This window comes from Cygnus atratus, chromosome 22 (assembly GCF_013377495.2).
Source record: "Cygnus atratus isolate AKBS03 ecotype Queensland, Australia chromosome 22, CAtr_DNAZoo_HiC_assembly, whole genome shotgun sequence".
Classification (NCBI taxonomy): Eukaryota; Metazoa; Chordata; class Aves; order Anseriformes; family Anatidae; genus Cygnus; species Cygnus atratus.
Genome location: NC_066383.1, coordinates 5,049,550 through 5,075,719, shown reverse-complemented (window position 1 = coordinate 5,075,719; position 26,170 = coordinate 5,049,550). Strand labels below are relative to the sequence as shown.

Sequence of the window (26,170 nt, the reverse complement as noted above, 5' to 3'; positions counted from 1 at the left end):
GCTGGTCGAGCATGAGAACGATGCTCCGCCTCTCCTCTGAAAACCACCAGGACGGGGAAATCCACCGAAGCCCGGGGGGAACCAAAACCCCACGTCCCCAGAGGAGCCCGCGGCCATACAGGTGCCCGAGGTGCGCCGCTGCTGTGGGGCTGGCAGTTTGCAGAGCCCCAGGAACACGGCGCTCTGGTGGGCACCTCCAGCAGCTGGATGGGTTTTGGCCACGACCTTGCCCTTTTTTGGGGGTTTTGGGCTGGGCTGGGGCAGGGCGGGTGCTGCCCCACGTCCGTGCTCAGCAAAGAGCTCTGTCAGTCTGGTTCCTTCCCCCGGCAAACAAAAAATCCCCCGGAGAAAAGCATGTACCAGGAACAACTCAGCAGGCACGGATCCAGGACAGGAGGTGTGAATTAAAGGCCTGCCACAGTGATAATGATCATAAATAAATACTTCATAATTAGCATCTAATTAGCACATCCCATCCATTGACCTCCGAGCGCTCGGATAGAGGAAGATTAGCCCGCTTCCCCCACGTCACAGCGAGGGGAAGGCAGCGGCGAGGGTGCCGGGTGCGGTGTCACGGCTGGTTGCAGGAGGCCAGCCGCCCAGTTCCCCCAGTTTCACCGGCTCAGCGCTCACCACTGCTGCCCCCCAGCCCCCCCGTGTACCCCCAGCCCCGGGGGGCACAGCTCTGGAGCCCCAGCACCCCTGTGCACCCAGCGTGAGCCCGGCTAGCTTGTGCTGCCTGGACGTTGTCCCCTGGGGACAGGGGGCACCCGGAGGAGCCCACCATGGAGCCCAAGCGCATCGTCCCAGCTGCCAGGCAGGTGCCCCGGGCAGCCGTGGCAGGTGCTTGATCCCTCCTGTGCCTCCCTGAGAGCTCCTTTACGCACAGCAAGCCTCCCTGGTGCAACAACTTATGGTCACTGCCCAGCCACCACCTCCTGACCCAGTGCATCCATCGCTCCTACCCCAAAGGAGCGGGGCGAGCTTCCCTCTCCATTCCTGGGCATCACCTTCTCCACCCGACATATCCGTGTGCCTTTTTTTTTTTTTTTCCCTTCCTGTGTCCACGTTGATTTGCAGCTTGTCAAATCCTTTCCCCTGTCCCGCAGGGCCCCGCTCAGCACCACATCCCGCTGCCTGCACCCAGGGGTGCTGCTCCTGGCACAGGCCAGCAAGTGCACGGACAGAGGAGGAGCGCAATTAAGAACTCACCCGAGCTCTCTGCCATCAGAAACACCACACACCCGAACAAATGACTCGCCCATCTCACGCTTTACTGCTTCAGTGGCAGCCTCTGTCCTCATCCCACTCCTTCCACCTTCCAGCAAACACTTCCCTGACACGTCTTAGCTCTTAACACGTCCAATGAGCCATCCGAGCCCAAAGCAGAAAAGAAGACGAGGGGAACGAGACCGAGCGCGTCTTGGTGTAAAAAGGAAAAGACGACGAGAGGAAAGGAGAAAAAATCCAAGCAAACCCAGGAGAAAGCAGAGACCCCCTGCTCCCTTTGCACCACGACTCTCCCCCCCCCAGGGACACCAGGGGCTCAGACAGACACAAAGAAGCCATCGCTGGCTGGTAGAGGTCAGCAGCTCACACCCACCTCCTCTCCCCACCTCCTCCTCCTCTTTCAGAGCACGCCGAGTGCTTTCCTACCTGTGACATTGACTTCCACCAAGCCCGACCGGGTCCCGATGGCGTTGGAGGCCTCGCAGATGTAGGTGCCAGCCACGCTGTAGGAGACGGGCCCTTTGAAGTAGATGGTGTTGTTCTGGATTTCCACGCTCCCGGGCAGCGTCCCGTTTGGCCTAGGGGAGAGAAAGACCATGGCAGAGCCCGGAGGTGGTGCTCGGGAGGGCGAAGAAGCCCTGCAGGGGTGATGCTGACGTGCTGCTTCTGCTCCTGCCCTTGGGCAGGTCCAGATCTTGGTGGTGCTGGCTGGAAAACACCCCTCCATGTCCACGTAGTCAGGCTTGAAACCAAACCCTCGGGCTGAAGCGTTACGGGGAGAAGCCTGGGGTGTCGCCGGCTAAATCCTTTGCGTGATGAGGATCGGCTCTTTGTACGGATCTTTTGTGCTCGGTGATTTCAAGGGAGACTGGCAATATTTGGGTCACATCTAGCCCCTTGGGTTTGGCTAATGGGATGTGGAGCGCTTTTAGCCCGTGTTCTCCCTGTCCAGAACACAGACTGGGAGCCTTAAAGTGCTTCATTTCCCAGCACAACCCCATGCAGGTGCAAGCATGGTGTAAAACAGCCAGCTGATGGGTTTGTTTCAGCTAGCTCACCCCTACCAGCCTCATCTTCAGGGTGTTTCTCCAGCCTTAACTTTCCATTTGATGGAAAATACGGGAATGGGACACCGACCTAACCCTGCTTTACTCCAATTTCCTGCCCGTGTAACTCCTGGCTGATCAGCCGGTGTTAATTGTAACTCCAGCTCGAGTAAAGTGGTGCTAATTTACAGCCCTGCCATCTCTGGCCTGCCCGTGTCAGCAGAGTCAGAGAAGTGTGAAGCTGGAATCATGCAAAGCTAAGTCTAGAGGTACACAGAATAAATGAACAAAGGCAGATAAAAATAAAAAAGCCTGTGTGTTAGGAAACGACACACATGGCCTGGTTATTCTTAATTACTGAAGCAAAGTAAAGTAATTACTTCTCTTAGGCAATTAAAAATTACTCAAGTAATTCTTTCCCCTCCTCCCAACAAAAATGTGCACATATTGTCAGCAATTTGTTAGAAACAAAAGCCAATAATGGGGTATAATTATATTTGCAAAGAAGTGCCTAAATGCACACGGGCAAATTTTGCATGTCTATATATACACACGGGCACATACGTAGAGCAAACATCTGAGTCAGAAAAAGGGGCATTCCTCCCCAGCCGCATCGAGCCAGGGATGCTGATGGAGGAGCAGAGCAGCCTAATGTCGGTCCTCTGCCTGGAGGTGAATTAGAGTTCTGAATTTACAAAGACAAGGCACACCTGGAAGCTGCTGTGGGGTGCTAAGGGGGGCTGGGGCTGCTTCTATCAGCTCCTCACCGGGAAATGAGAGGAGAGGAAGCAGGGCCAGCCTTGCTCACTCTCACCCTCTACTTTCCTCGTCTCCTGCCTCCCCTCTCCTTACCTTCAGCTGCGCTCCACCTTTCCTTTCCATCCTCTTTCAGGTCAATAATCCTATTTTCCGTCCTAACTGACCCAACAAGTGTGCCAAAGGGAGAGGCTGGGAAATTGGATCGAAGTGCCGTTGGGCTTAGAAACCTGTACTCTTTAATTCCGTGCTCTCCCTCTCTCCCTTCTTCTCCCCACAGGTCCTCCTCAAAGCCGAGTATTGATGCTCCCTCTGCCTCTTAGCTGTACATCAAGAAACCCTCACCAGGACAGCAGGTTAAAGACAGACAAATGGACACACACACACAGCTCACGGAGAATTCACAGGAAAACCTTTCTTTCCAGTGTTAAAAAAAAAAAAACAAACCATCAACCCCACAAGCACAGAGGAACCAACTCAGTGCTTGGCTCGGAAATGCGAAGTTGCCAAGAGTTATTTCTGCCAGAGCTGAATTTATTCCCCCCAGCATGCCAACCAGGTGTGGAAACGAAGCGCCAGAGCCGGTGATGCTGTGCCGTGCTCAGCCCTGACACCTGCATCCCCTGTTGTGCTTGAGCCCAGTCGGTAGCTAACCCTTTTTCCTGCCCTGGGCTACGTGAACATCACCTGGCTGAGAAATCTGGCAGCGGGTTGCCCCGTGCTTCTGCTCTCAGCCTGCCTTCAGCATGGCTGCGGGGCAGGAGCTGGAGATGCTTGTGCCGCTGGCTGTGAGCTCCTGCCGTGGACAGCCTGGTGCCCAGGAGCCCAGCAAGAGCTCAGCCTTGCAGGAAAGAGCAGAACAAAGGGATGACTTGCCCAAAAGCTGAGAGAAAACCTGCCTCCTGTCCCCGGCTCCATCCCACAGGGCTCGCTTCAGCTCGGTTCTCCAGCCCCACTGCACACAGAGCCGGAGCCTGCATTTCCTCTGCCCCGGGTGCCACAAGGGGCATCTCTGCCTCCAACACCTGCCTGGCAATGCTGAGAGGAACCCGGAGAGACCCCTTGGAGTTTAAATCAAGCTAGAAGAACCACCAGAGAGAGCTGGGGATGTGAAGTAGAAAAAAAGGCAAGAAAAACAATCCTCTTCAGACTTGCATTGTGAGCAGCTTGATCTGGAAGCAAAATGAGAGAGAATATGCCTAGCTCCTTGCAAAGCCATTTTGAGAGCCTCTTTCCTGATGACAAATGCCAGATGAAAAGAAGAAAGGATCCATTTTATCTTTCTTTTTTTTTTAAGCTACATAAGTGCTTATAGAAAAGGAAGAGAGGGAGGGAGAACCACCTCAGGTTCCATCAATTCCCACCCGGCTCCCCGGGCATCCCCCGCTCGCTGCTCAGTCCCTTCGGTGTGTTCAGCCAAGAGCTGGAGCCCTGGAGGACGAGGAATTACTTCTGTTTAATGTCAGATGCGTGGGGATGAGCGCTCCAAAGGGGAGCTCCTGCTCACAGCCAGGGCTGGTTCCAGGGAAAGTTTTTTTTTTCACATGCAGATGAACTTCGTGCTATTTGTGCCCCTTTTAAGGAAGGGAAATCCCATGTTGTTTTTTTTTTTTTCCTTCCCACTGGTACTGAAGCACTCAGTGGTGCTGTGCCCCATCTCAGATGCCTCACACGTCACCGGTGCAGAATATTATTGCAGCGGAGCAAAAATATATGCAGGGGCACTGGGAGGTTATGGTACTAGGGGGTTATGCTGGGTGCTGAGCAACCTCCAGCCCAGCCCGGAGGCAGGGGGTCAGGATCCTCACCACTGCCCTTCCTCCCACCTCTGAACTGGAAGATGCTGGGGAAGACCCGGCTGGAAGGCAGGGGACGAGCTCTGCCTGTCCCACGGCGGTGGCTCAGCTAAAACCCAGTCCCTGCTGGCAGAAATACGCCAGGAAACCAGAACCAGCTCCCAGCTTTCTGCAGGGGCACAGCCCCAGCGACTGCAAGCATCCATCCCTCCTCTCCCTGGGGTGCATTTCACCTTGGCGTGGCACTGTGACAGCAAAGGGACAGGGAGCTGGCGGAGCAAGGGTGGCTGAGCCCCCTGCAGAGACTCCTTGTCCCTGTTGGAAGGTGACATCTGGGGAGGGCAGGAGCACCGCGGGTACTTACAGCTTCCACTCATAGGTGTGAGCGGGGGGGTTGGCGTCAGACTTGCAGATCAGCTTTACATCCTTCCGATTGAGAAACCAGTTGCCATCGAACCCCTCGATAGTGACTTCTGGCTCATCTGCAGCGGGGCAGAAAAGGTGGGGAAAGCAGGATGGGAAAGCAGAGGGACGAGTTACGGGGAGGGAAGGGGAGGAAGTGGGAAGAGAAGAGGGGGCAAGGAGAGAGCAAAAGGGAGGAACAAAGGGACATGGCAGAGGCAGTGAGGGAAAGAAGGTAGGAGAAAGGGAAAACATCATTATTCCAAGGGATCACTTCAATCTTCACCCTCCAGAACAAGAAAGCAGCCCCAACTCCCACCCCTCCACCAGACCGGCACCATCCCTTCAGAAAACCCCTCTTTGGCCAGGTTTTATCACCCACCCCATGCACCAGTCCTGGGTATCTGCTCCCCGGCCCTGCCCCAGCTCACTTACACTGCACGTTGAGGGTCATGCTGTCCGTGAAGCGCTCCAGCTGGTAGTTGACCACGCACATGAGCTGCTGCCGGTGGGCTTCCCGGCTCGGCACCAGGCGGTACCGGCTGATCACCGTGATGGTGCCGTTGCTGTTCCGGATCTCCTGGAACTCCGCTTCCCCTTTGAGCTTGGTGTCCCAGGTGACGGTGCTGGGGGGCTTCCCGTTCGAGGAGGTGCAAGTGGCTACCAGGATCTTCTCTGTCCTGCCAGCCTTGGCGATGAGGGGCCGCGTGGTGCCCTCCATCCGATTCGTGGGCTTGGCTGCAAGGAAGTGCAAAGAAGGAGGAGGAGGAGGAGAAAATGGTACGAAGGGATGGTTAGAAAAGCAACACCACCTTCTCTACTACAACCCAAGAGATATCTAGCACCACTGAGCCTGTGACAGACCCTGTCGGGAATCCAGAACTGCTGCAAACTGGTAGCAGGGAAAGACTGCTGAAGATGCCCTAGATGCACAGATACATGATGGAGGTTGGTCCTTTCCTGCCATAGGTTTTCAGCCCCGTGTTTGTACGAGAAACCCAAATTGGAGAGCAAATGAATCACGTAGACCTTGGGTGGGGTCTCTTCATTCATAACTCTAAGCTCTGCTTGTGCTCAGGGCCTCTCTGTTGTCTTTTCTCCCTGTTCCTTTGACAGACACAGGTGCGTTAACTCACCACTCCCCTGGGGAACAGGTCACTTGTATTGCGCCTGCGGTAAGTGACAGGGGAGCTGAGGCCTGGAAGGAGGAGACGTTCCCGAGACAGCTCAGTGAACCACCTGCCCTGCGTTCCCAGCCCTTCACCTTTTAACAGTCACCTTGAAAGAGCACCATAGGTAACACTGACACCCAGGATTCGCCTTCTCCCCGAGTCCCCAGGATGGGAGCCTCAGGTCCCTCTAGGCATGTTTAACTGGAGAAAACAGTTCACACCCCAAAGCCTGTCCAGTCTCTTACCCAGCACGGTGAGGTTCAGCTGACTTTCCCGGTTGCCGGTGGGGAAGGTGGCGAACTCGCAGATGTACACCCCCTCATCCTCCAGCTCCAGCCGGGAGAGCTGAATTGTGCCATCTTTGAAGGACGGGTTGCGGAAAGTCACCCGCTCTTTGTAGGGCGAGAGGATGGAGACCCCCATGGCCGGGTTGTAGATGGCCACATTCTGCTTGGTGCCGTTGGTGGCTTTCTGCCAAGTGACCTGCGTGATCTTCACATTGGGGAGCGGGTTGGTGAAGCTGCAGTGCAGGACCACGTCTGTCCCGATAAACCCCGAGACTGTGTCATTGACTAAGACAGTCTGAGCTTGCAGCCCTGCAACGACACGGAAAGACGTGAATATACACGTGCTTCTCGGGGAATGAGAACAAAAGAACAGCTTGTGGATACTGGGCCCGTGAACTCCTTTATTTATTCGCTCGCTTCTTCTTGTCACGGCCGATCCAAGAGCAGGCTATGGCTACAGGCTGTCAGTAACAACCTGCCCCCACCTGCAGCTCCTGCAGCTCCCTTCCCGTTCGTAAGCACCTCCTGCCCCACCACTGGTGCTCTGCTGCCACCACGACCAGCCCCAGTGCTCTGCAGCCTCCCTGGGGTTCGGGATCACCAAAAGGCACGAGGTTGGATCAGGAATAACTTCCCTTCCTTTTGCCTTCAACCTTGGAAGGCTCTGCATCAGTTATTGCAAGTTACACAGAACTTGTGTGTCTGTAGGCATACGAAGGCGCAGATATTTATCAGCACAGCATGTACTAACATATGCTAACACACACTCAGGCATCCATTTAATCCTATTGGAAGTGCACCAGTAATTAAATGAGCTGCAAAGACCGAGGCCTGGATTTCAGAGTAGCAACAGCTCCCGGAGAAGAGCAGATTTATGGCGGCGCCCATACACCTTGCATGATCTATCTGCATGATCCGGATATTTTCTGTGGCCTTTTTTTTTAACCCCAGAAGTGCCTGCGTTTAGGAGCCTTCCATCTTAATTCTGCAGAGGGAAGATGAAAGGTGCTCGGGAGAAGTGGTGGCTGGTACTCACAACTGCTTTTCTGTCTCATTCGATTCCTCTCCTGCCAGATGGAGAAAAATGTCTCCCACCAGACTGACCCCGAAATTCATCTTTGGCTGCCACCGTGTCTTTCCCTAATCTGTATGTTTAGAGATAATGTGCTGGTAATTATACAGCCGGTATTTATATGAGAAATACAATGGAGAAACGAGGTGGTGAGAACAAGAAAAGCGGGTTCTGCTCACTCCTGGCACAATCTGGAATGGGATGTATTCTGGGAGACAGAGGGGAAAGGGAAGAAAGGGGTAAGAAGAAAAGAGAGATGTACAAAGAGGGAGGGCCATGAAAGGGTAATGAAAGAAAGACTGGGGAAAGGGTAAAAATGGATAGCAGGAGAAACAGGACAGCATCTTCTAGCTGAGGGGACGGAGCATTTCTGGAGTCACCCCAACAATGTTCTTGCAGGGGACCAAAGGGCTCCCCAAGTGCTAGGGCAGCGTGAACTCCCCGGTCCCAGCCCCCAGCACTGCTCCCTGTGCCTTCCCCACACAAACGTGGCCTCGAGTGGCTCCTTCCTGCAGCTTCCCACGCAGCCAGACGCACCTCATCTCGCCCACAAACACCACTTTTACCTCTCTCCCCGCCGTGCCGCCCCCTCCACGCCTGCTCGGCCCGATCTCAGCCCCCACCTCCCACCTCGGCCTCTGCTCTCTCCCCTTCTCCTTCACGCCGAGCCCGTGACCCCGAGGACAAGCCTCAACAACCCAGCCCGGCCATGAGACGCCAGCAGCTGACCACAGTCAGCAGCAATTAAGCCCGAAACTCAGTCTCTGGAGCTTTGTGTGAACTTGCCCCCTTCCTGAGTCAAGCGCCAGTTGGCCCCACACCCTACCACGCCGGCTGGGTGCTGAGGAATGTTTTTTTTCGGCGCGGCGTACAGCCACAGCAAAGCACTGGTGCCCTCATGTGCCTGCATGCGTGAAGCCAGCGAGTCCTCGGAGATGTCAGGGGAGCTGCCAGGGCTGTACGATCCCCTTCCAGCACAGCCGGGGCCATTTTGTGATGTGTCCCCCACCAGAAACCAGGGGGAAGGGATGTTCCTGCTCCAATGGAGTCACAGCTGGACCAGCTATCTCCATGCCATCTGAGGGTCAGGCCTCCAGGAGGATGTCCAAGCATTAAGACACCGTAAAACCTTTCTGACACCAGCCCAACCTGCACCCCATGGGACACTTGGCCCGCAACGGCCTCCCGATGAAATGGGGGCAGCGGGTGCAGAGCAGGGCTGGGTTTGGGTACGCTGTGCTGGGATCTGGGGAAAGAACAGCTAAAAGTCTCCACCTGGCTTTGCAGCATACGCTGCTCCTTCTTCCCCGGAGGTGAGAGGGCCTCTCGCCGAGTTGCCCACACCTGCGGAGCTGAGCCACAGCTCTGCCAAGCGGCCCGGCTCTGAAGCCTGGCGCCTGGCGAGGCGTGTGGGAGCTTGCCGCAGAGCAAAAGCAATCACGTAGCGCAGGCCCTGGGAACAACCTGCGCCCGGCGCTGCGGTGTGCTCAGCACGCCCTCCTCCTCCCAGCGCTGGAGCGGAGCGGATTCATCAGCGCCGGTCCCCACCTCCTTTAGGGCCGGGGCCCCCGAGCGGGGCCTGCCTGGGGCTGGGGCGCTGGTGCTGCTGGCCCCGCTCCCACACAAGCTCCCTGACCCCCCACAGGCCCCAGCTGCTCGCTCTGAGCCACGTTTTCGAAATCCCACTCCAGGAGGCCATGTCGGTGGTGGCCTCGCGGTGCCACAAACACCGGAGCCCGGCTGGACCCCGCAGAAGGATGGGAAGCCACCGGGCCCTGCTCGGAGGTGCTTTGCAGGGCCGTGTGGGCTCCCTGAAGTGGACGAGGGACACGGCATGCAAGAGGCTGTGCCAGGCTTGAGGCCAAGGGGATGGCCACCAGCGGTGTGCCCCTTAATATATACTGTCAGCCAGGCTGGCAGAGGTGGGTGTGTAGCACAAGAGGGGTCAACCCGACCCCTCGCTCATCATTACCGCGCTCTCGTTTGTGCTATGATTTCTCTGCAAATTAACCAAAAGCCTTTTCACAAAGCCAGTGGTTCTCCTTGGCCTTGGGTGAGGAGCTCCCAGTTCTGACCTCCCCCTTTCGCCCTGCTCCTGCCATGGGATCCACACGTCGGCACTCACTGTACTGGGACACAAACTGGGGAAAAAGCAAACTTTAGGGCTGACGACCCTCAGCCAGAACGGTGCTGCTGAACCCTCCGCGTCCCAGGTGCAAAGTGTCAGACTTTCGGCCGGGGAAAAAGCCGGTGCCAGCTGCAGACTGCCTGCCAAGGGCGCAGCGCTGCGAACGCCACGATTCAGGCCCCTACACGCAGCAGCTTTAACAAAAACACATTCCAAACTTTCTAGAGGCTTCAGGGGAAAAGGGAAAAAAAAAGCAGCAAAGAAATAACAAACAAAAAAAAAAGAACACAAACACCGTGCGGAAATCGCGTTTCCTTTCCAGGTGACTGAATAACTCACGGCTCTTTTGCAAGACGGGGTAAACTTCTCGTGTGCTGCTCCTCCAAACCTCCCGTCGGGGGAAATAAGGCACCCATTGCTCTGCTCCGCACCGCAGCAATAACACCCACACCCCAACAGGGACGGCGAGGAACGGGAACAGACGGAGGAAAGGGGTTTTGCAAGGTGCTGGAGCCGCTTCCCATGCTCCCCATCCTAAATCAGAAGCCAGAGGGCAAACCGGGTGCTGTCATGCTCCTGGGAGCGTTCGTTTGCAAGGTGACTGAGCCGGGACGGCGGGTCCTCGCCCCGTTACGCACTCAATAATTCATCAGGGTGAACGCATAGATTATTGATGGCACCGAGTGTGCAAGCCAGGGAGAGGAGGAGAAACTAAAATCCCTAATCAACCCCTGGAGAGGCCCGAGCATATTAAGCAGGATGTGTGTGTGCATGTGCAGTGCTGGGGTTCTTCGCCTTGCTTTTTCTCTGCTGAATGATGTGTGTGGTCGACGTGGCAGAGAAAAGGCTTGGGATACATCCTGCCATTCCTATGCCAGATCTCCCGGTGCCCACCGATCCACTCCGACACCTCCCAGGGGCAGCCAGCACACAAGGAAGGATGAGCTGTATGGGTTGAAGCTTGCCGAGCTGCAATTTACTCATTAGTTTTTTGGTGGTGTGTTGGTTTTTTTTTGTTTGTTTCATTTTGTTTTGTTTTTAAGGGCCAAAAGCAGTAAAAAAGGCCCAGCTGAGTGCCAAAGACGTGTTGGTGCCAAGACCTCATTAGTGGAGACCTCTGGGATCCTACTCCTCCACCCTGGCTTCTGAAGTGGTTTGCGTTGCTGCCTTTCCCCACGATCCCAAGCCCAGATATTCACTAGGTCATGCAAGGCCTTGGGGGCTCTGTGCAGAGCTCGGGTGCCCTCCGGCACAGGCAGGGGGCTGGGAGCGAAGGTCTGGGCACCCTGTGTGAGGTGGTGGTGTTCCCTTCGGTGGTTGGATCCTGAGAAAGAAACAAGGAACCTGCTGACCCTTGGGGCTTTGCAGAATTCAGCAGTGCCTTTCAGCGCCGAGAGGGGACCAGCGCCCAGCTGCTGTCTGGTACTAAGTGGGATGCAAAGGCCAAGAGGCACAGAGAGGAGAAAAGCGGGAGAAAAGCCATGTGAAAGGTGCCAGCGGAGTCCTGCCATGATCAATAAACACTCAGCCTGCCCAGGACACAAAGGTTTCGAGGCCACTAGCTGCCATCGGGGCATTCTCTCTCTCCTCCTCCCCTCCACCCAGCTGCACGTAACGCCACCATGCAGCAGAGGCGGCTGACTCAGCCAAGGCAGCTGGTGGCTCCTGAACCTTGAAACCTTTCTCCGAAGAGCCCAGGAGGTGCTGTTACGTGGATGCTCCCACACTTGCAAGACCTGGTTCTTGCTCCCTCGTATAGAAAGCTCTGGAACTGATCTCCAGGCATTAGTGAGCTCTGTCACAACAGCCAGCCTCCAATCAATGCCTCTTTGTTAAGCACCATGTGAACTCCACTCTGCTTTGCACAACCTTGCCTCCGCTGAGCCTCTCGCTGATTTCTCGCTCTCCGGTTCCCTGATACTCATCTCACCCCGAGGGCATTGAAACTGCCCTTGGCAGCGGTGTGATGAGCCGCCCTTTGGTGTGGCAATATCACGGCTGATGCAAATGTCACAGGATCAGTCCTAATAGACTTTGCGTCACTTAGAACTGAAGGGGATGTGGAGAAGGTCACAGCGGCTGGACCTCCCAGAAGGACAAGACGAAGCCTCATGCTGCCACCTACAAAAGACCCTGCAGCAAGCACCTGGCTTCGAGCTGGCCCCTTGCCCTGCACCTTGGTATGAGGGATGCTGCCCTAAACAGGGGCTTGCACATCTCAGAGACACTTCAAGGAGATGTCCACAAGCTCCTCATGATGGTACAAGTGGGATGAAACAGGAACTCAAAACTTTCCAGCTGTTGGTAATGATTTATTTTTTTTTTCTCCTGATATTTCTGAATTCCTATTTCAAGTCCTCCCTGTTTTTAAGTGGAGATCAAGGTCTGAGATGCAGCATACAGGGCAGCATACACCCAGCACCCAACAGCCCAAAGGAACACCACAGGTGCGTTAGGCAGGGTGGGAAATGGGAAAGAAAGATCCTAAACCCCAGCAGGGGAATTTCAGGTGGCAGGAAGCAAAGGCTTGAGCTGGCGCTGGGCCAGGCTGTTGGGGTTAAAAACCTTCCTTCTTGCCAGGGAGACCTGGTATGGATTGCCAGGCGTATTCAGTACCCTGCTGCTCTTCCAGAAGAGGACAGAGCTCGCCTTGCCCGCTTTGTCGATGGCTTGCAGCTCATTGCAAAGCAGCAGAGGACTCCCTGCTGCACTTCCCGCAGCAGCACACCTCCCCTGCAGGTCTCCATCCCACACCGATCCAGCTCAGCCCCCTCTTACGTGCGGATCCCAGACACCAAAGGGGCTAGGAGGGGAAGGCTGCCTGCCCAGCACAACGGGACGGGGCCTCGGAAAGGAGATGTGGGAAGATTGCAGCTCCGGGTGAGCTGGCTGCAGGTGAAAGGCCTGAAATAAGGGTGACCGGGTAGGGGCACACCGAGAGGAACTGCAAACCCGAGCATCCCTGCCCCCAGCGTGAGCTGGGAGCTTTATGGGATCTGACAGGAGATGGCAGCGTGCACAACGGCCCATCTGGCTCTCGCCCAAGTACCTCGAGAAAATAAAAATAAAAATAAAAATAGAAGGAAAACAAAAAAAGGAACAGGCTTGGTACTGGCTTGCAAATGGGAGATGCGGGGCCTTGCACTCTGGGTCACTGGTTCACGTCCAGAGCCAGCGCACAGCAGTGACAGCAGCGGTGTTTGAGGCCAGTCGGTGGCTCACACTGGGTGAGCTCTCTTGCCAACCCTTCACCGACTGTCTGCCGGGACGGGACAGTGGAGATGCCTTTGGGGTAAAGCAGGGTTGCCTTCTGCTGCCCATGCAGCATTTCCTCTTTGGATAACGAGAGCACGAAGCAGCCTCGGGATCCCCTTGAATGAAAGATCTTTCCCAGGGGGTCTGATCCGCTGATGCTCCCTGCGTTCTCTGTTACGGTTTGGGAAGCCTAGTCATCGAGCCTTCACAAAGGCCCCAACCAAGACCAAAGCCACGCTTGTCCTGGTTGTTCTCCGTATAGAGATGAAAGAAAAGCAGGCGCCGGGGTGAGACCAAACAGATCAAACAGCGGCGAGGAGCGGGGATGCACCCCAGCCTCGGCTCCCAGTTCCTGCTGCCTGTGCTTCCCCCTTGCAAACAGCCCCAGCTGCAGCCGGCCTCCCACTTCTCCACCAGGGCTGCAACCCGGAGGAGTGGGAAGGCAACAACCATGCCTGCTTTGCTCCCGGCTTTCGCTCCTTGCCGTACCTTCCCCGACTTTCACACAGCTGCTTTGCTTCGCCCCCGAGACCAGGGGAGGGGAACATGCCCCGTGGCAGCAGCAGGGAGGCTGGCAGAGCAGGGCTCTGGCTGGAAGTGCTGACACAGCGCTGGGAAAGGCCTTCCTGCAATAAAGCCGCCAAATCCCATGCTCAGCAACAAAGCACAAAGGCTCCTCAGTCACGGCGGAGGAGCCAGCCCCTGCTGCCCGCCCCGCCTCGCCAGCACGTCAGCTAATCCCTCGGTGGAGCCGCCGGTTCCCACACACCTGAGCAGCGCAGAGCCGCTGCCCCTTGCCGCTGCCTGGCGTGCACCAGCTCCCGGCCGTGCAGCCCGTCCCTCCGGGCTTTTCGGGGCTGGACTCTGCTCCAGCTCCTTCCTCAGCTCTTTTCCCACTGTGCGCTCTTGCTCATGCCTGTCCGGTCCTTCTTCTCCCCTCCCGGCCTCGTGGGACACCTCCCAGCTAAGGCGCATCTCCCTTCTGTCCCTGACCTGTCCCCATTACCGAGGAGCCTCTCAAGCTGGTCCACAAGGCTCATTTCCTTGACTTGCCCTCTCTCTGTTTGAGCCTTACAAATTTTCCCACCCCTCCTGTGTCTCTCCACCATCATCACCTCACTTTCCACTTCCCACCCCTTCCTCTGGAAGGGCACCAGTGGATGTGTCCACGGTCACAAATCGGTGCTAGGAAAAGCTGGCAGGGGGGCAGGCAGAGGCAAGGGTGGGCAAAGAGCAACACCTCAAAGACCTTTGTCCCAAGAGTCATCCCTTGTCTGTCAGCAAGATATAACCTGAGCTTGTCTTGCTTACCAACTCTGACGCGTAAGCAAGAGGGAAAATTGAGCCTGGGCATGTCTGATGGCCTGAGAAAGGGGACCAGATTCAGAGACAATGTCTACTTGGAGCTTGGGGGGGGGGAAGCGAGGGCAGAAAAGAACGGCACAGCTGGAAAAGTGAGTACAGAGGAGGGGAGAGAAGCTGAAGCCCTGAGTAGGGGAAAGCCAGTTCAGCTGAGACTGAAGGTACCGAGACCTTATCGTGATGGACTGAGCCCCTAAAATGTGCATGAGTATTTTCTCTGCCTTGCCTCTTCCTTGGTTTTCTGCAGTACCTTGGATGTTGCTCAAAGAGCCCCGGTCCAAGGCTAAATATTCTCCCTATTAGAGCTCTCCAGGTGCCGAGGAGGAGGGATTTAATGAAGAGCTGTGAAGAGGGGATCAAGATAGCAACCCATAGAGAGTCTCATTTCCGAAATGGAGGAACTTGAGTCTGAAGAGATTCAATAAAAAAACGAAAATAAACTTGACAGCACAGAAGGAGAGAGCATGAAATCCTTCCCTCCCTGGGCTGCCAGCTCAGAGCAGGAAACCCGGCCCCGCTGGTGACTCACTCGCCTCCACAATGGGAACGCGACAAAGCCGAAACTCTGCTGACTCAGGTGTGACTCCAGCACAGGGGTTAGTGGCTGGCAGCCCCATTTTGGCTGCCCCCACCAGCCTCGTCCCCGGTTCCCTCTGTCCTGACTCGAACCAAACCTCTTCGATCAGCAGGGGAGGTGCCGGGTCGCAGGGAATTACGGCACGCACAAACCCTCCAGTCCTCTGGCCAAGGCATGGTGAAAAAAAGCAGCCCTGCCAAACCATGCTGGTGGTGACCAGGCCTGGAATTTCTGCGGAGGAGATCAAAACTCCTATTTGCTTTCCTACAGTTTAAAGGCTTGCTAACCAGGCACAGCTTTCTGACTGTGGTCTTGCTTTCCTCTTATCTTTCCTCTCATTATCCTTTGGGGATATAACGTATTGCTGGATATTTCACCAGCTCCTAAAGTTAAAGAGAAATATTTTCTACAATTGCACATGGGAATGCCATGCTCTGTGCTACTATAATTTGTCCGCAGACAGAAGCAGCTCATTCTTTTTGTGACCAGACGAACATGATATAAGTTCAGGTGGCTCACGACCCGTCAGAGCTGGCAAGAAGCCTTTGCAACCATCATGAACGCAAGCATGGCACCCCCAGATGCCCAGGACAGGCACCCTTCACTGGCTGCCTGCCTGTGTCTTTTCTCATAGCGTGTTTTCTCTTGCCCTAGAGATCTTTCTGCAGGAAAGTGGAGGAGACTCAGACCTCCCAACTCTGTTTGCGTTGTTTGTGGACTCCTGCCCATGAACAACGGGCTGTGAAGAACAGTGTGTACATGTAAACCAAACCCAGTGCCCGGCCTGATTGCCGGGCTGCTGCTGCTCTGACTTCTTATCACAAAGTCCCTGCACAGGGGGAAACAATTTTACAGATTCCTCCTTTTCCCGGATTTATGATCTCCGCAGCACTGTGACACCACGCCTCAGTCCTGCCCCCGCCCCACCTGTAGGAATAACTTTGCATATTTATGGACAGCCTTGCATCTTCAAAAGGCTTTTCAGACAGTAACTAATTAATCCTCCAGCACCGGAGAGGCAGGTAAGTATTATTACCCCTGCTTTCAGGGATGGGGAAATCAGAGGTGCTGAATGACAAAGAAATGTGCCCAAGGCCACCCAGGTAATCATTGGCAACCTCACCTCAATGGCTTCGGCTTGCTGTGGGCCTCTGCATATTCTGGTGACAATTCTCACCTGAGGAAGCAGGCACGGAGGCATTGCGGTAAGGCCTCCCAGCCCCACCTACAGCTCGTGCAAACAGAAAAGGTCACCCTCACTTTTATGGCTGGGGAAACTAAGGCACAGGAGATGAAGTGGAAAACCTCTGCTGACAGAGCCTGGAAGAGACCCCAAGCATTATCCACATTAACAGCTACACTAAAATTCCCAAAATATGGCTTGAGTTTTTCCTGGCAATGAACAAATCCATGACATTTTGTGTTAACGTGCCAGAAATGACGAGAGGCACCGAGGCTATTAGGGTTGCTGTTAAGGTTGCGGCCTACATCGCGGCCTCCATCCAGGCCATTGCGGGAATGGCTGCTGAGCCTCAGAAGGGCCACACAGGTGGGTTTTGGGGGAGCCTGCTGAGTTTCGGAGATGTGGGGCTGTAAACAAGGGCCAGGACCACCCATCGGAGGCAGCCCCTGCTGGCCCGGTGGGAGCAGCGAAGGTCAGAGCTGGCGGGGAGGCCCCCCATGAGGGGTCACGCTCCCTGCCTCCTCCTGCCCCCCACACAGCCCCGGGACGTGGATTTGGTTTTTGGGAGAGGTAGATAAGTGGGACCAACGCTGCTACATCCACTCATATCAGCTAGTGAGGGCTCAGGGAGGCAGTGCTCAGCCCAGAGCAGAGGGCAGGGCAGAGGGACAGGGGTCAGTGATTGCAGTGCAATGGGAGAGGCCAGAAAACCCCCGTGAAGAGAAACCCGGGACTTCTCCTGCCCTCATTATCCACCCCCTCCTCAGACAAGGTGGCTTTGTGCTTCCAGGTAGCCCTGGGGAGGAACTGAGCTGTGACGGAGCATTCAGGGAACTTGCTGCTAAATCAAGTTGCTCTGAGCACCACAAGCTGCGCTCGGTGACTCACCGGGGCTCCTGTGGCCCCGGAGCAGAGATGTCCCTCCATGAAACTCAGTGACACCAGGGCTCTTGTGGCCCTAGAGCAGAGATGTCCCTCCATGCACATCCCAGGAGCATCTCGGCTGCGCATCACCCTGACTCTGACAGATGCCTCAGCAGGCACCAACACCAAGTTGATGCTGTTTTTTTGGCTGATTTTTGGGGCCTCTCCCAGCACAGAGGAGGCTCGGTCTCACTTTTTTTTTTTCCCCCAATCTGGGGATGCTTGAGCAGGAAGGCTGGGATATCAGCAACTGTGACAGGAGCTGTGGGTAGCTACAAGGCTTGAATCTTGATGGCGTGCGTGAATCACATATTTCCTCTAAATCTAAGTGTTCCTAATGTCTAAATTTATGATAGAGACAAGCCAGAACCAAAAAGCAATCACTTCCCCATAAAGATACATTAACAGTCGACAAGACGGGGCAAGCTGAGAGTACACATCCCATTCCCAGCCTCACTCTGGAGAAACTAAGCCCGGGGACCGGGGGTTAAATAGCTCTGTCGGCCCTAATTGGCATATTTCATTGCTGTTCAGAGTTCCTTCATTGATTCCTGTTCAAACTGCAGCAGTATTGGGCTCCCTGCATCCTTCTCATGTACAAACAGGTGGTGATCTGAGGGTGGCAGAGCTCTGGTGGATCGCCCACCCTACAAAGCCCCAGAGGGCAGCTGCTCCCATGGGACAGCCAGGTGCTCGGTCCCAGCAGGGACCAGGGACTGACAGAGTGGCCACAAAAATGGGAAGCATGCGAGAAAGAGAAACTAGAGCTAGTGGAAAACTTTCCAGCGCAGCATGTTTTTCTGATGGAAAGTGCCACTTGGTCCAAGCCAAAACTATCCGGTGGAACGTGCTGATTTTGACAGAACTCAAGTCAAAAACTAAAAAGCCTTTTGATAAGGTTGAGATGGTTTGTGCTAACCTTGGAACAGAATGTTTCCTTTTTTTGTGGTGTTAGTTTTTCCCACTTTAAAACAAGTTTTCTTTTCTTTTTCTCTTTTTGAAGGCTTATATTTATTTTAGGACAACTTCTTCTGGACTCTCATTCCTTTTAAATGGCAAAACACTGACCAGAACTGCAACCAGAATGAAATGCTTTGGTTGCAATGCAATGGGACACTTTGGATTAAAGCAGACCAATGTTTCCTTCAGAAATTTCATTTCTGCAGAAATTCTCACATGTCAGTATGTTTCAAGGCAGAAACAAAGCTCAGTCTGAAAGCCCAACATCCCCACGTGCCAGCCTGATCCAGTCACCTCCAGAGCTGACATTTCCAATGGCTCTCACACCCAAGGACAAGGCACCTCCTGCATCTCGTCCCTTTCGATCCCCACGGCCACCCTGAGCCCCTGGCCCAGGGTTGGAGCTCCTTGGGGACCTCGGGTGTCCCGGCACGGCCGTGCCAGGCAGCCCAGCTCCCTGCTCCTCACCGACAGACGGATCTGCTCCCACCCTCCACCTGCCTGGGATGCCCACCTCCTCCTCCTCCGTCTGCTGTTTGTGTCTTCCCACTTGCTAACAGCTGCACGGGAGACTGCTTATGAGAACTCGTGTTCTTTTCAGATGGAGGGGAAAAAAAGAGGGAGAAAGAGAACACAAAGCAGGCTAGTATATTTTTCTAGCAGACGTGACAATACGGACACAGTTCCTGCAGAAAATCCTGCATTTTTTAAAGATAAACTTTACCCAAAAAATGTCAGCCAGCTCTCCTGGTGGGAGGTAAATGAAAAAATAAAAAAAAAATCCTACACCTCTAGGGGTCTGAGCAAGGACGGACCCTCCCAGCACCGCTGTGATGGATTTCCCTGACCTGCCAGGTCCCACAATAGCTGAGGACCACCAGATGGCCACCACACAACTGAGGGGGGCAAGGAGGGAATTAATCCTTATAACACAAACCCAACCTGGGCTCCCAGTGCTCCCCAGAAAGGGACAAGCCTGCCCAGGGCTCCCCTTGGGGCTTCCCAACTTCCAAGCACAGCAGCTGGGCTTGAAATGCTCACAAGCTGCACAGCAGCTCGGGTGTCCCTTGTTGGCCACCCCTGCTCTAGAGCAGCCACTGCTGGAGCTAACAGCTGCTAAGAAACATCCTCACTTGTTGCTATCTCCAAGGTGATAGATAGAATACAGCTGGATGCCTGAATACCTAAAAAGACAGATGGAAGGATATAAATAGCCAAGAGAAAAAGAGGACAAAAAGTCCCATCTCCAGCGTTGTAAAAAATGACCAGAATAGTAGTGGAGGAAGGCTTCCAGAAATAACCAGATGGGTATTGAATGAATGCAGATGAAAAATTAAAAAAATAGAAAAGAAACCAGGGAGAAGAGATCAAAGAAGGTTTCTTCATGTCTCTGAACTGTAATTCTCCCATCAGGGAAGAGAGCTAATGTCATCTGGATGCCACCACCAGTTCCTGGCAGTCAGGTACCCAGATACTGCAGTGGGGGGAGCACTGGGAGAGGCAGTGGGACAGAGAGATAAGCCTACAGATAAATGTCATTAACTCCTATTAGTGTGTGTTAGGGAGTTCAAAGGGTCACTCCAGTGACGGGTGGGAGTCCCATGGGCTGTGTCTGGCAGCAGAGGTTTGTTTGCACAGACTCGAAAGGAGGCGAAGTTGGGAGGGAAGGGATGCCAGCTCTCACGGTGCCGTGCAGAAATGGATTCACTTGCTCGTTAGAAATAAGCCTGGCCCCTGGAAAATGGCACAGCCACTTTGGGAGAAGGCTCTGCTTGTGCTCAGCAGCCTGGCTGATCCCAGCAAGGGGAACAGTGCTACAAGGCACAGCCTTGTGCCCTGGCACTGCCCACACACAGAAACCACCTGTGAAATGGAAAATAATTGCCAATTGTGGGGCTGAAGGCAACCTGAAGGGCCAAACCAGTGTCATCCCCGAGGCTGCTTTCACCGCCGTGGGCTACGGGAGCTCAGCAAGCACCAAGACAACGACGGGGCTTTGGGCTGTGGATGTTGGACAGCGAAGGACTCGACAGGGCAGCAGTCGGAAGCCCGAGAGGAAGTTTACAGCTGGCCTCGGAAAAGTGAGCCTGGCCTGGCCTCCAAGAGCTTCCACGTCCCACAGGGAAGTGTAAGAGCTTATATGCAAGCCTGCACAGGGCCCTCTGGGAGCCTGAACCTCGGACCTGACAGCTCACTGGCGCAGTGTGAATCTAAAGTAATTGCACTGTTTGCTCTGGGAATACTCCAGATGCACTCGGCGTAACTGAGAAATAGACTCCATGCTCCCATTGCAGGACCTGAAAATCTTCCGCTCTTCCACATCCTTCTAGCTAGGATGTGTGTTTTTTTTTTCCTTTTTCCTTTTTCTCTTTTTCTCACATTCTCTGTCTTCCCATTGCCCCTATTCCAGAAAAAAAGGGTGTTTGAGTTTCTGCCCTCCCTCCCTCGCTGTTCCGTGCAATCCCTGCATCCTCCAGACTTGCCTTGCAGCTAACGGGTGCTGTGCACCAGACAATGAGCTAAGGGTCCCTTGGGCACGGAGGCACGTTCTCTGCCAGCAGCTGTTTGGGCTGCAGGGTTAAGCCGTTTTAATTACCTGGAAGCAGAGCCCCAGCCAAAGACTGGGCAGTGTGTAAAGCAAGCCCTGCTGTCCCAGCGGGCTGGGATGGCTCAAGAAGGCTGCCTGCCGATCTCCGGCTAGATTAAATTCTTCTGCGAGAGCTGGCCCACGGCTTCATGGCAGTGGGGATAACCTCCTTCCTGGACCCTAGGGTCTGCTGTTTGGTTTGGGGCAATGCCTGTGACCCCAGAGCGGGACAACTGCAAAGCCCCAAGCCCTGTGCCTTCAGCAGGGCCTGAAGCTGTCTTTTTCCACTTGTAGCTCTGCAGAGAGGCAGGCCCCACTTCTCCAAGCCCTAGAGTTTCAGATCAGGAGTGTGTCATCCCAGAAAAGGCCACTGCTGGGCCAGACACAGCACATGCCATGGCTAGCGCAGAAACCCCAAAAACTGCCGCGCAGCTTATGAAGAGAGTGGGATTTTTTTTTTTTCCTTCCAAAGCAAGGACAAATTAATAAGGGAGAAAAAAAAAAAAAAAAAGCCAGACGCGTCCTGAACTTCCCAACCTGTCTGCTGTTTGTTGTTTGCTGGAGGTTCAAAGGGTTCTGGTCACCTTTCTGCCTCCTGGCTGCCTCTGCAGTCCCCGCTCCGGCTGGCACCAGGTGTGCAAGTTTTTGGCCAGCTGCTCTCGCACCGAGCAGCCTGCTGCCAGGACAAACACCCTCACCACGGCTCGGCGGGGCCGAAACAGAAGCAGGGGACTGAGCTGTGCCAGGGGAACCCCTCCGTCAAGCTCCCCTCGCCACCAAGGGCTGCTGAAATCCCCATTTCTGCCATGGATTTCTGCTGCAGGCAGCCCAGGGGACGGAGCCAAGGCAGCTGCCTCGTGCCCCAAGCTCCAGGCACAGGGACGAGGGGCTGCGAGATGGAGAAGACGCCCCAGGGAAATGCCCCTTCAGTGCCTGTTCAGACCAAATAAGCAAGGAGAGGCTGCGATCTCAAACCACCCCCACCACCGCACAGACCTCCGGACCGGCCCCACAAAGCTCAGATCCCATCTCAGCCACCCGCAGGCTGCTCGCACCTCCGGGCTCCCCGTGCCTATCTGACCCCATCCGTCCCCATCCTGCCCGGCCCTTCCCAACTCCCAGCAGCTCCCCGTGGCTTCTGGTCCCCCCGGATCCCTGCCATCTCCCTGACAAGCCCGCAGCACACCCAAGTGAAAGACAAATGTGTCTGGGGGTGTTTATCTGCGGGCAGAAGGGAGGGAAGGGAGGGATTTTTCCCAGGGGAGCCGGACGGGAGGCAGCGCTGGGCAAGGGGCATTTCCCTGCAGCTGAGTCAGCCCGGCCACGGGAAACCACACGAGGCCGTGGCAGCGTTCCCCATCAGGAGCTCAAATAACCCCCACGTGGCAGGCTGCTCGGCAGGCTGTGTGTCTCCATCCCAGGGTTTGCAAATGCCCCGCTCCCCTCTCTGCTTTCCCCGCGCCCCCTTCCCCAAGCACCCCACGGAGCAGTTGATGGGGATGCGGCGATGTTACGGGGTAAACCTTTTCCCTCCCAGCTGCACGGGCCCCAGGCAGAGCTCCACGAGGAGCTGCCCCGGGCTCCCTGCCTCCTTCCCTTTCTCTCTCCACGCTTGCAGGAAAGCCCCAGCCTGGTCCCACGGGACTCGGGGGCTCCAGCACGCTCCCGTTCCTCCTTTCCTGCCACGCGGGGAGCCGCACCCTGACCCCTTCGAGCTCCGACTTGCTTTTCCAACTTGGACTGGTTCTGGGCAGGACGTGCTGGGGCCTGCCTCCTCCTCCCGGCCCTCTGAGCACAAACACGTAGGCAGCGAGGCACGCGGGATGCAGCTGCACACCGCGGGATCCAGCGCTCACGCTTTGGTGTGGAAAACGCCGAAATCCATGAGTCACCGGGATCAGGGAGCAGGGCTCTCTTCCCTTCCCTCGCCCTGTGGGACAGCCGTGGTCCCCGGGCAGCACGTGCCCCCCCCCTTCCCGATCCTATAACCAGCAGGAGCTCCTGGGGGGACAGATGCTGGGAGCGGGATCTCAGCCCCAGACCTCAGCTGCACGTAGCTGCTGGAGACGTCGGATCGCCAGCACGGCCAGGCGTCTGGCCTGGGGACAGGGGAAGGGGAGGCCCCCGTGCCATCTGCTGTCCCCAGAGGGCGAATTAGGTGGCGGAGCTCCTGCCCTGGCGCCGGAGACGCCACCAGACACAGGGGGTACAGAGGAGGGTGGGAGCAGAAAGGACATTTAGGGGGAGAGGAGGCGCACGTGGCGTTGCACCACCTTCCAGGGCTTGGCACACGTTTCTCTGACTTGTGCAGAAATCCCCCCTCCAAGGCCATCTTCTCGAAGAGACGAGAGCCACCGGGCACAGACAGCCCACCAGGGGCAGCCTGCCCCCGCTGCTCCCTCTCTGCCCCCTCGGTGGAGCTCAGGCTAGCGCGACGCAATGCGTAATTAGGTTAACGAGCTAAGCACGGATTTTAATTGGGATCCCCTGATTTACTGGTCTATCTCCTCCTTTTGTTTTACCGCTGGTGAAGGTTCCTAAAAGCTGCCCTTGCTAATGGCTCTGATATCAGAAAGGTCTTACGGATCTTTAATTGTATTTAATCATCAAGGTAATTAATGATCCTTGAGCAAAATGGAGATTGCATCTAGAGTAGCTCCAGTCTTGCCCTTCAGCATCTGTTGTGTCTGGGCAGAGGCATCCTACAGACACACGGGAAGGGGGTGAAATGAGACAAAAGGATGGGAGAGAGGGGAGGCATGGGAAAAAAAAGCGTTGGAGAAACAGGTGAAAAATGGAGAAAGGGCCGAATGGAGGAGAGGGAAGAGGAGAAAGGGAACCAAACCTACCAAACCAAAGCTACCTGCAAAATGTCCAGCTCCCTGTGGAGCAGCTTCGAGCTGCACAGAGGTCTCAGAGGGTACAACAAGAAGGCAAGCAGGAGGCTTGGGCTCAGTAGCCTGGGCTACCAGAGATGGGGGATTCAGCAATCCCCAAGGGTCAGGACCTGCAAGCCCAGCATCTACAGAGCTTGGAGCTCCTGGGGGTGGTTGGCCACCCGCACGCCTCCAACCCCTACACCCCCAACAGGCGCTCCGTGCTCAACCTCCAGCACGTTTCTTCCCCTAAGACACAACCACCTGTCTCTGCCGTTCTCCTTTTTCCGTCTCTGCTTCCCTCTGGCACCGTTTCACGCCCTTTTCTGCAGGAAGACATCTCCAAAGTTCAAAACCCTGGGAGGGAACCGGGGAGGGGGGGAGCAGCGGGCAGCAAGCTGCGGCACGTCCCCAATCCCCAGCCCCAACCGTGCGACTCCGCTCCCCAACGGGGCCGGCAGCCAACGGCCCCGGCTCTCCCAGAGCACAAACAAAGCCAGTCCGACCAGAAACCGGGCTGCCTGCTCCGACTTGCCCCAGAAATGCAGCTTCAGTCAGAAATGTCAGCGAGGAGGGCCACGGAGCGAGTCCCCGTGGCTTGGGGACCAAGGGCCACCAAAGACGCGGGGCAGCGCGAAGCAGGCGGAGGTGTGCGCGGCCGTGCTGGCTGGCTGAGGAACGTGCCCCGGCTCCCAGCTTAATGCCAGGGGATGGTTTAGGGCAGGGGAACCACTGTCCTTCCTGCTCCAGCCTCAGGGAGTGAGGCCAGGCTGTGCTCAGCAGCCCTGATGCAAGAACGGAGGAGAGCTGCAAGCGTGGCATGGGAACCAGAGCAGGGACCGGCGGCGCCTGCAGGCACGGTGCCGTGCAGGGCTGCGGGCACGGTGCTGTGCAGGGCTGTGACAGTCCCCTGGAGGGGAGACATCCAGCTGCCGCAGCAGGATGCCCCATAAAGCTTTCCTCTCTGATTCCTTCGGTGCTGGGCTCTCCGCAGCTGAGCACGAGGGAAAAGCCCCGGCGCGGTGCTGGAAGGAGCCCGGGGCGGGGCGGGGGGGGGGATCACTGCAAATTAGCCCCAGCGTGGCTCCAGCTGGGACCCGGGCGAGCTCTGGGAGCTGGGACCTGCAGAGAGGAGCTGGGGAGCTGGGCTCACATTTCCACCTGGGCGCACGCTGGGGTCACAGGCTTGGAGCAGCCTGAAGTCACGGCTGAGGGCAGGGGGCAGAGCTCCCTCCGGGGACCGAAAGGCCAGCTCTTCCTGGAAACCCTGGGCCCCATTTCCATGAGAAAGGGCCGTGCAGAGCTGGTCGGGACAGGGAACCTGCCCCTTCCCGCTCCGGAGCAGCCTCCTCGCCAGGCAGGTTTCAGCTTGCTTGGGCTGTCAGCTTGGCGGCTCTCACTCCTAGTGGTTTTTTTCTCCTTTATTGCCTACGTACCCACCCCAGGGCTTGAGAAAAGGCAGCCTCCTTCTTTGCAGCATTAGCAAACATGCCAATTTTCCCCACTTGGAATATTTCGTACACAGGCCCTTTTCTCCCACGCTCGCTCCCTCTCCACCCTCTCCATCCCGCACTGGGCTGTGGCTACTGCAGCAGCTTGGCAGGTGTGCGTTCAGATGCTGGCTGCTCTCCCTGCTTTATCCCAACAAATCCGAGCCAACAGGGATACCAGATGTGAAATCCCGGGTGGGACAGAGAGCCAGGAGCTGCAGGGGAAGGGGTGCCACCCAGGGACGAGGGGCACGGAGCAAAGCAGCGCGATGCACGGAGGACAGAAGAGGAAAGGTACAGGCTGGCTGGTGCCTGACCACTGTGATGGGCTTCAGAAAGCGTGGCACTGCTGCAGGGAGAAAGGAGAGGGCTGGAAAACTGGGAAAGCGACCTGGTTACAGCCCTGCTGCCCTCCCCGCAGGCAGAGCAGGGTCTCTGTCTCCCTACCACGGCTGATCCCGGCAGCCCCTTAACCTTGCGAACGGCTAAGCTGATTGCAGCAGCAGTGAAGATCCGCATCAGTCCTCTCCTCCCTCCCAGCGCGGAAGATCAGGCCGCCTGATTGTGTCATTTATTCCCCTGTAAACAAAGCAGCCAAAAGAGAAACCCAGCCCAGAAACGAGAAACCTTCCCGGAGATGCAGCTCGGCGGCGCGGGGCAAAGCGGGGCCGGGGCTTCCTGGTGCGAGCTCCTTCGTGTGACAGCTGCCTTGGGCTGGAGCCCGGCACCTTCCTCTGCATCCCTGCAAACCAAACACCGCCCTCCCGGTGCTTCCCGTCCGCTTCGGCTCCTGCTCTGCCCTCCTGCTTCCCCAGCAAGAGGGGAGGGTGAGGCTGGAAGAGGGCTTCTGCAATAAAAGCTGCACCTCGACACCCCCCAGGGTGTCCTCCCAGCAGTGCAGATGGTGGCCATCCTCCTGTCCCTCCCGGCAGGCCACCCACGGGGACTTTAGCCACTGCTCAGGAGGAAGAAGCACGTTCAGCATCACAGCCCTCGTGCTGCAGGGCAGGAGCTAGGTCCAAAGCCAGTACCCGCAGAAGTCACTCTCCAGTCCTACGGTCTGCTAC

General features: G+C 56.1%; 1 protein-coding gene across 1 annotated transcript in view; it reads right to left on the bottom strand.

Annotated features, from left to right (window-relative positions):
• The window catches only part of LOC118252481 (nectin-1), a 55,528-nt gene that overhangs the window by 7,312 nt on the left and 22,046 nt on the right, over positions 1 to 26,170 (bottom strand). Inside the window, exons 2-5 of the mRNA XM_035555779.2 lie at positions 6,648 to 6,998; positions 5,666 to 5,968; positions 5,193 to 5,310; positions 1,657 to 1,808 (exon numbers count right to left, since the gene is read on the bottom strand). Coding sequence (XP_035411672.1) covers positions 1,657 to 1,808; positions 5,193 to 5,310; positions 5,666 to 5,968; positions 6,648 to 6,998 — 924 coding nt within the window. The remainder of the gene's footprint in view (positions 1 to 1,656; positions 1,809 to 5,192; positions 5,311 to 5,665; positions 5,969 to 6,647; positions 6,999 to 26,170) is intronic.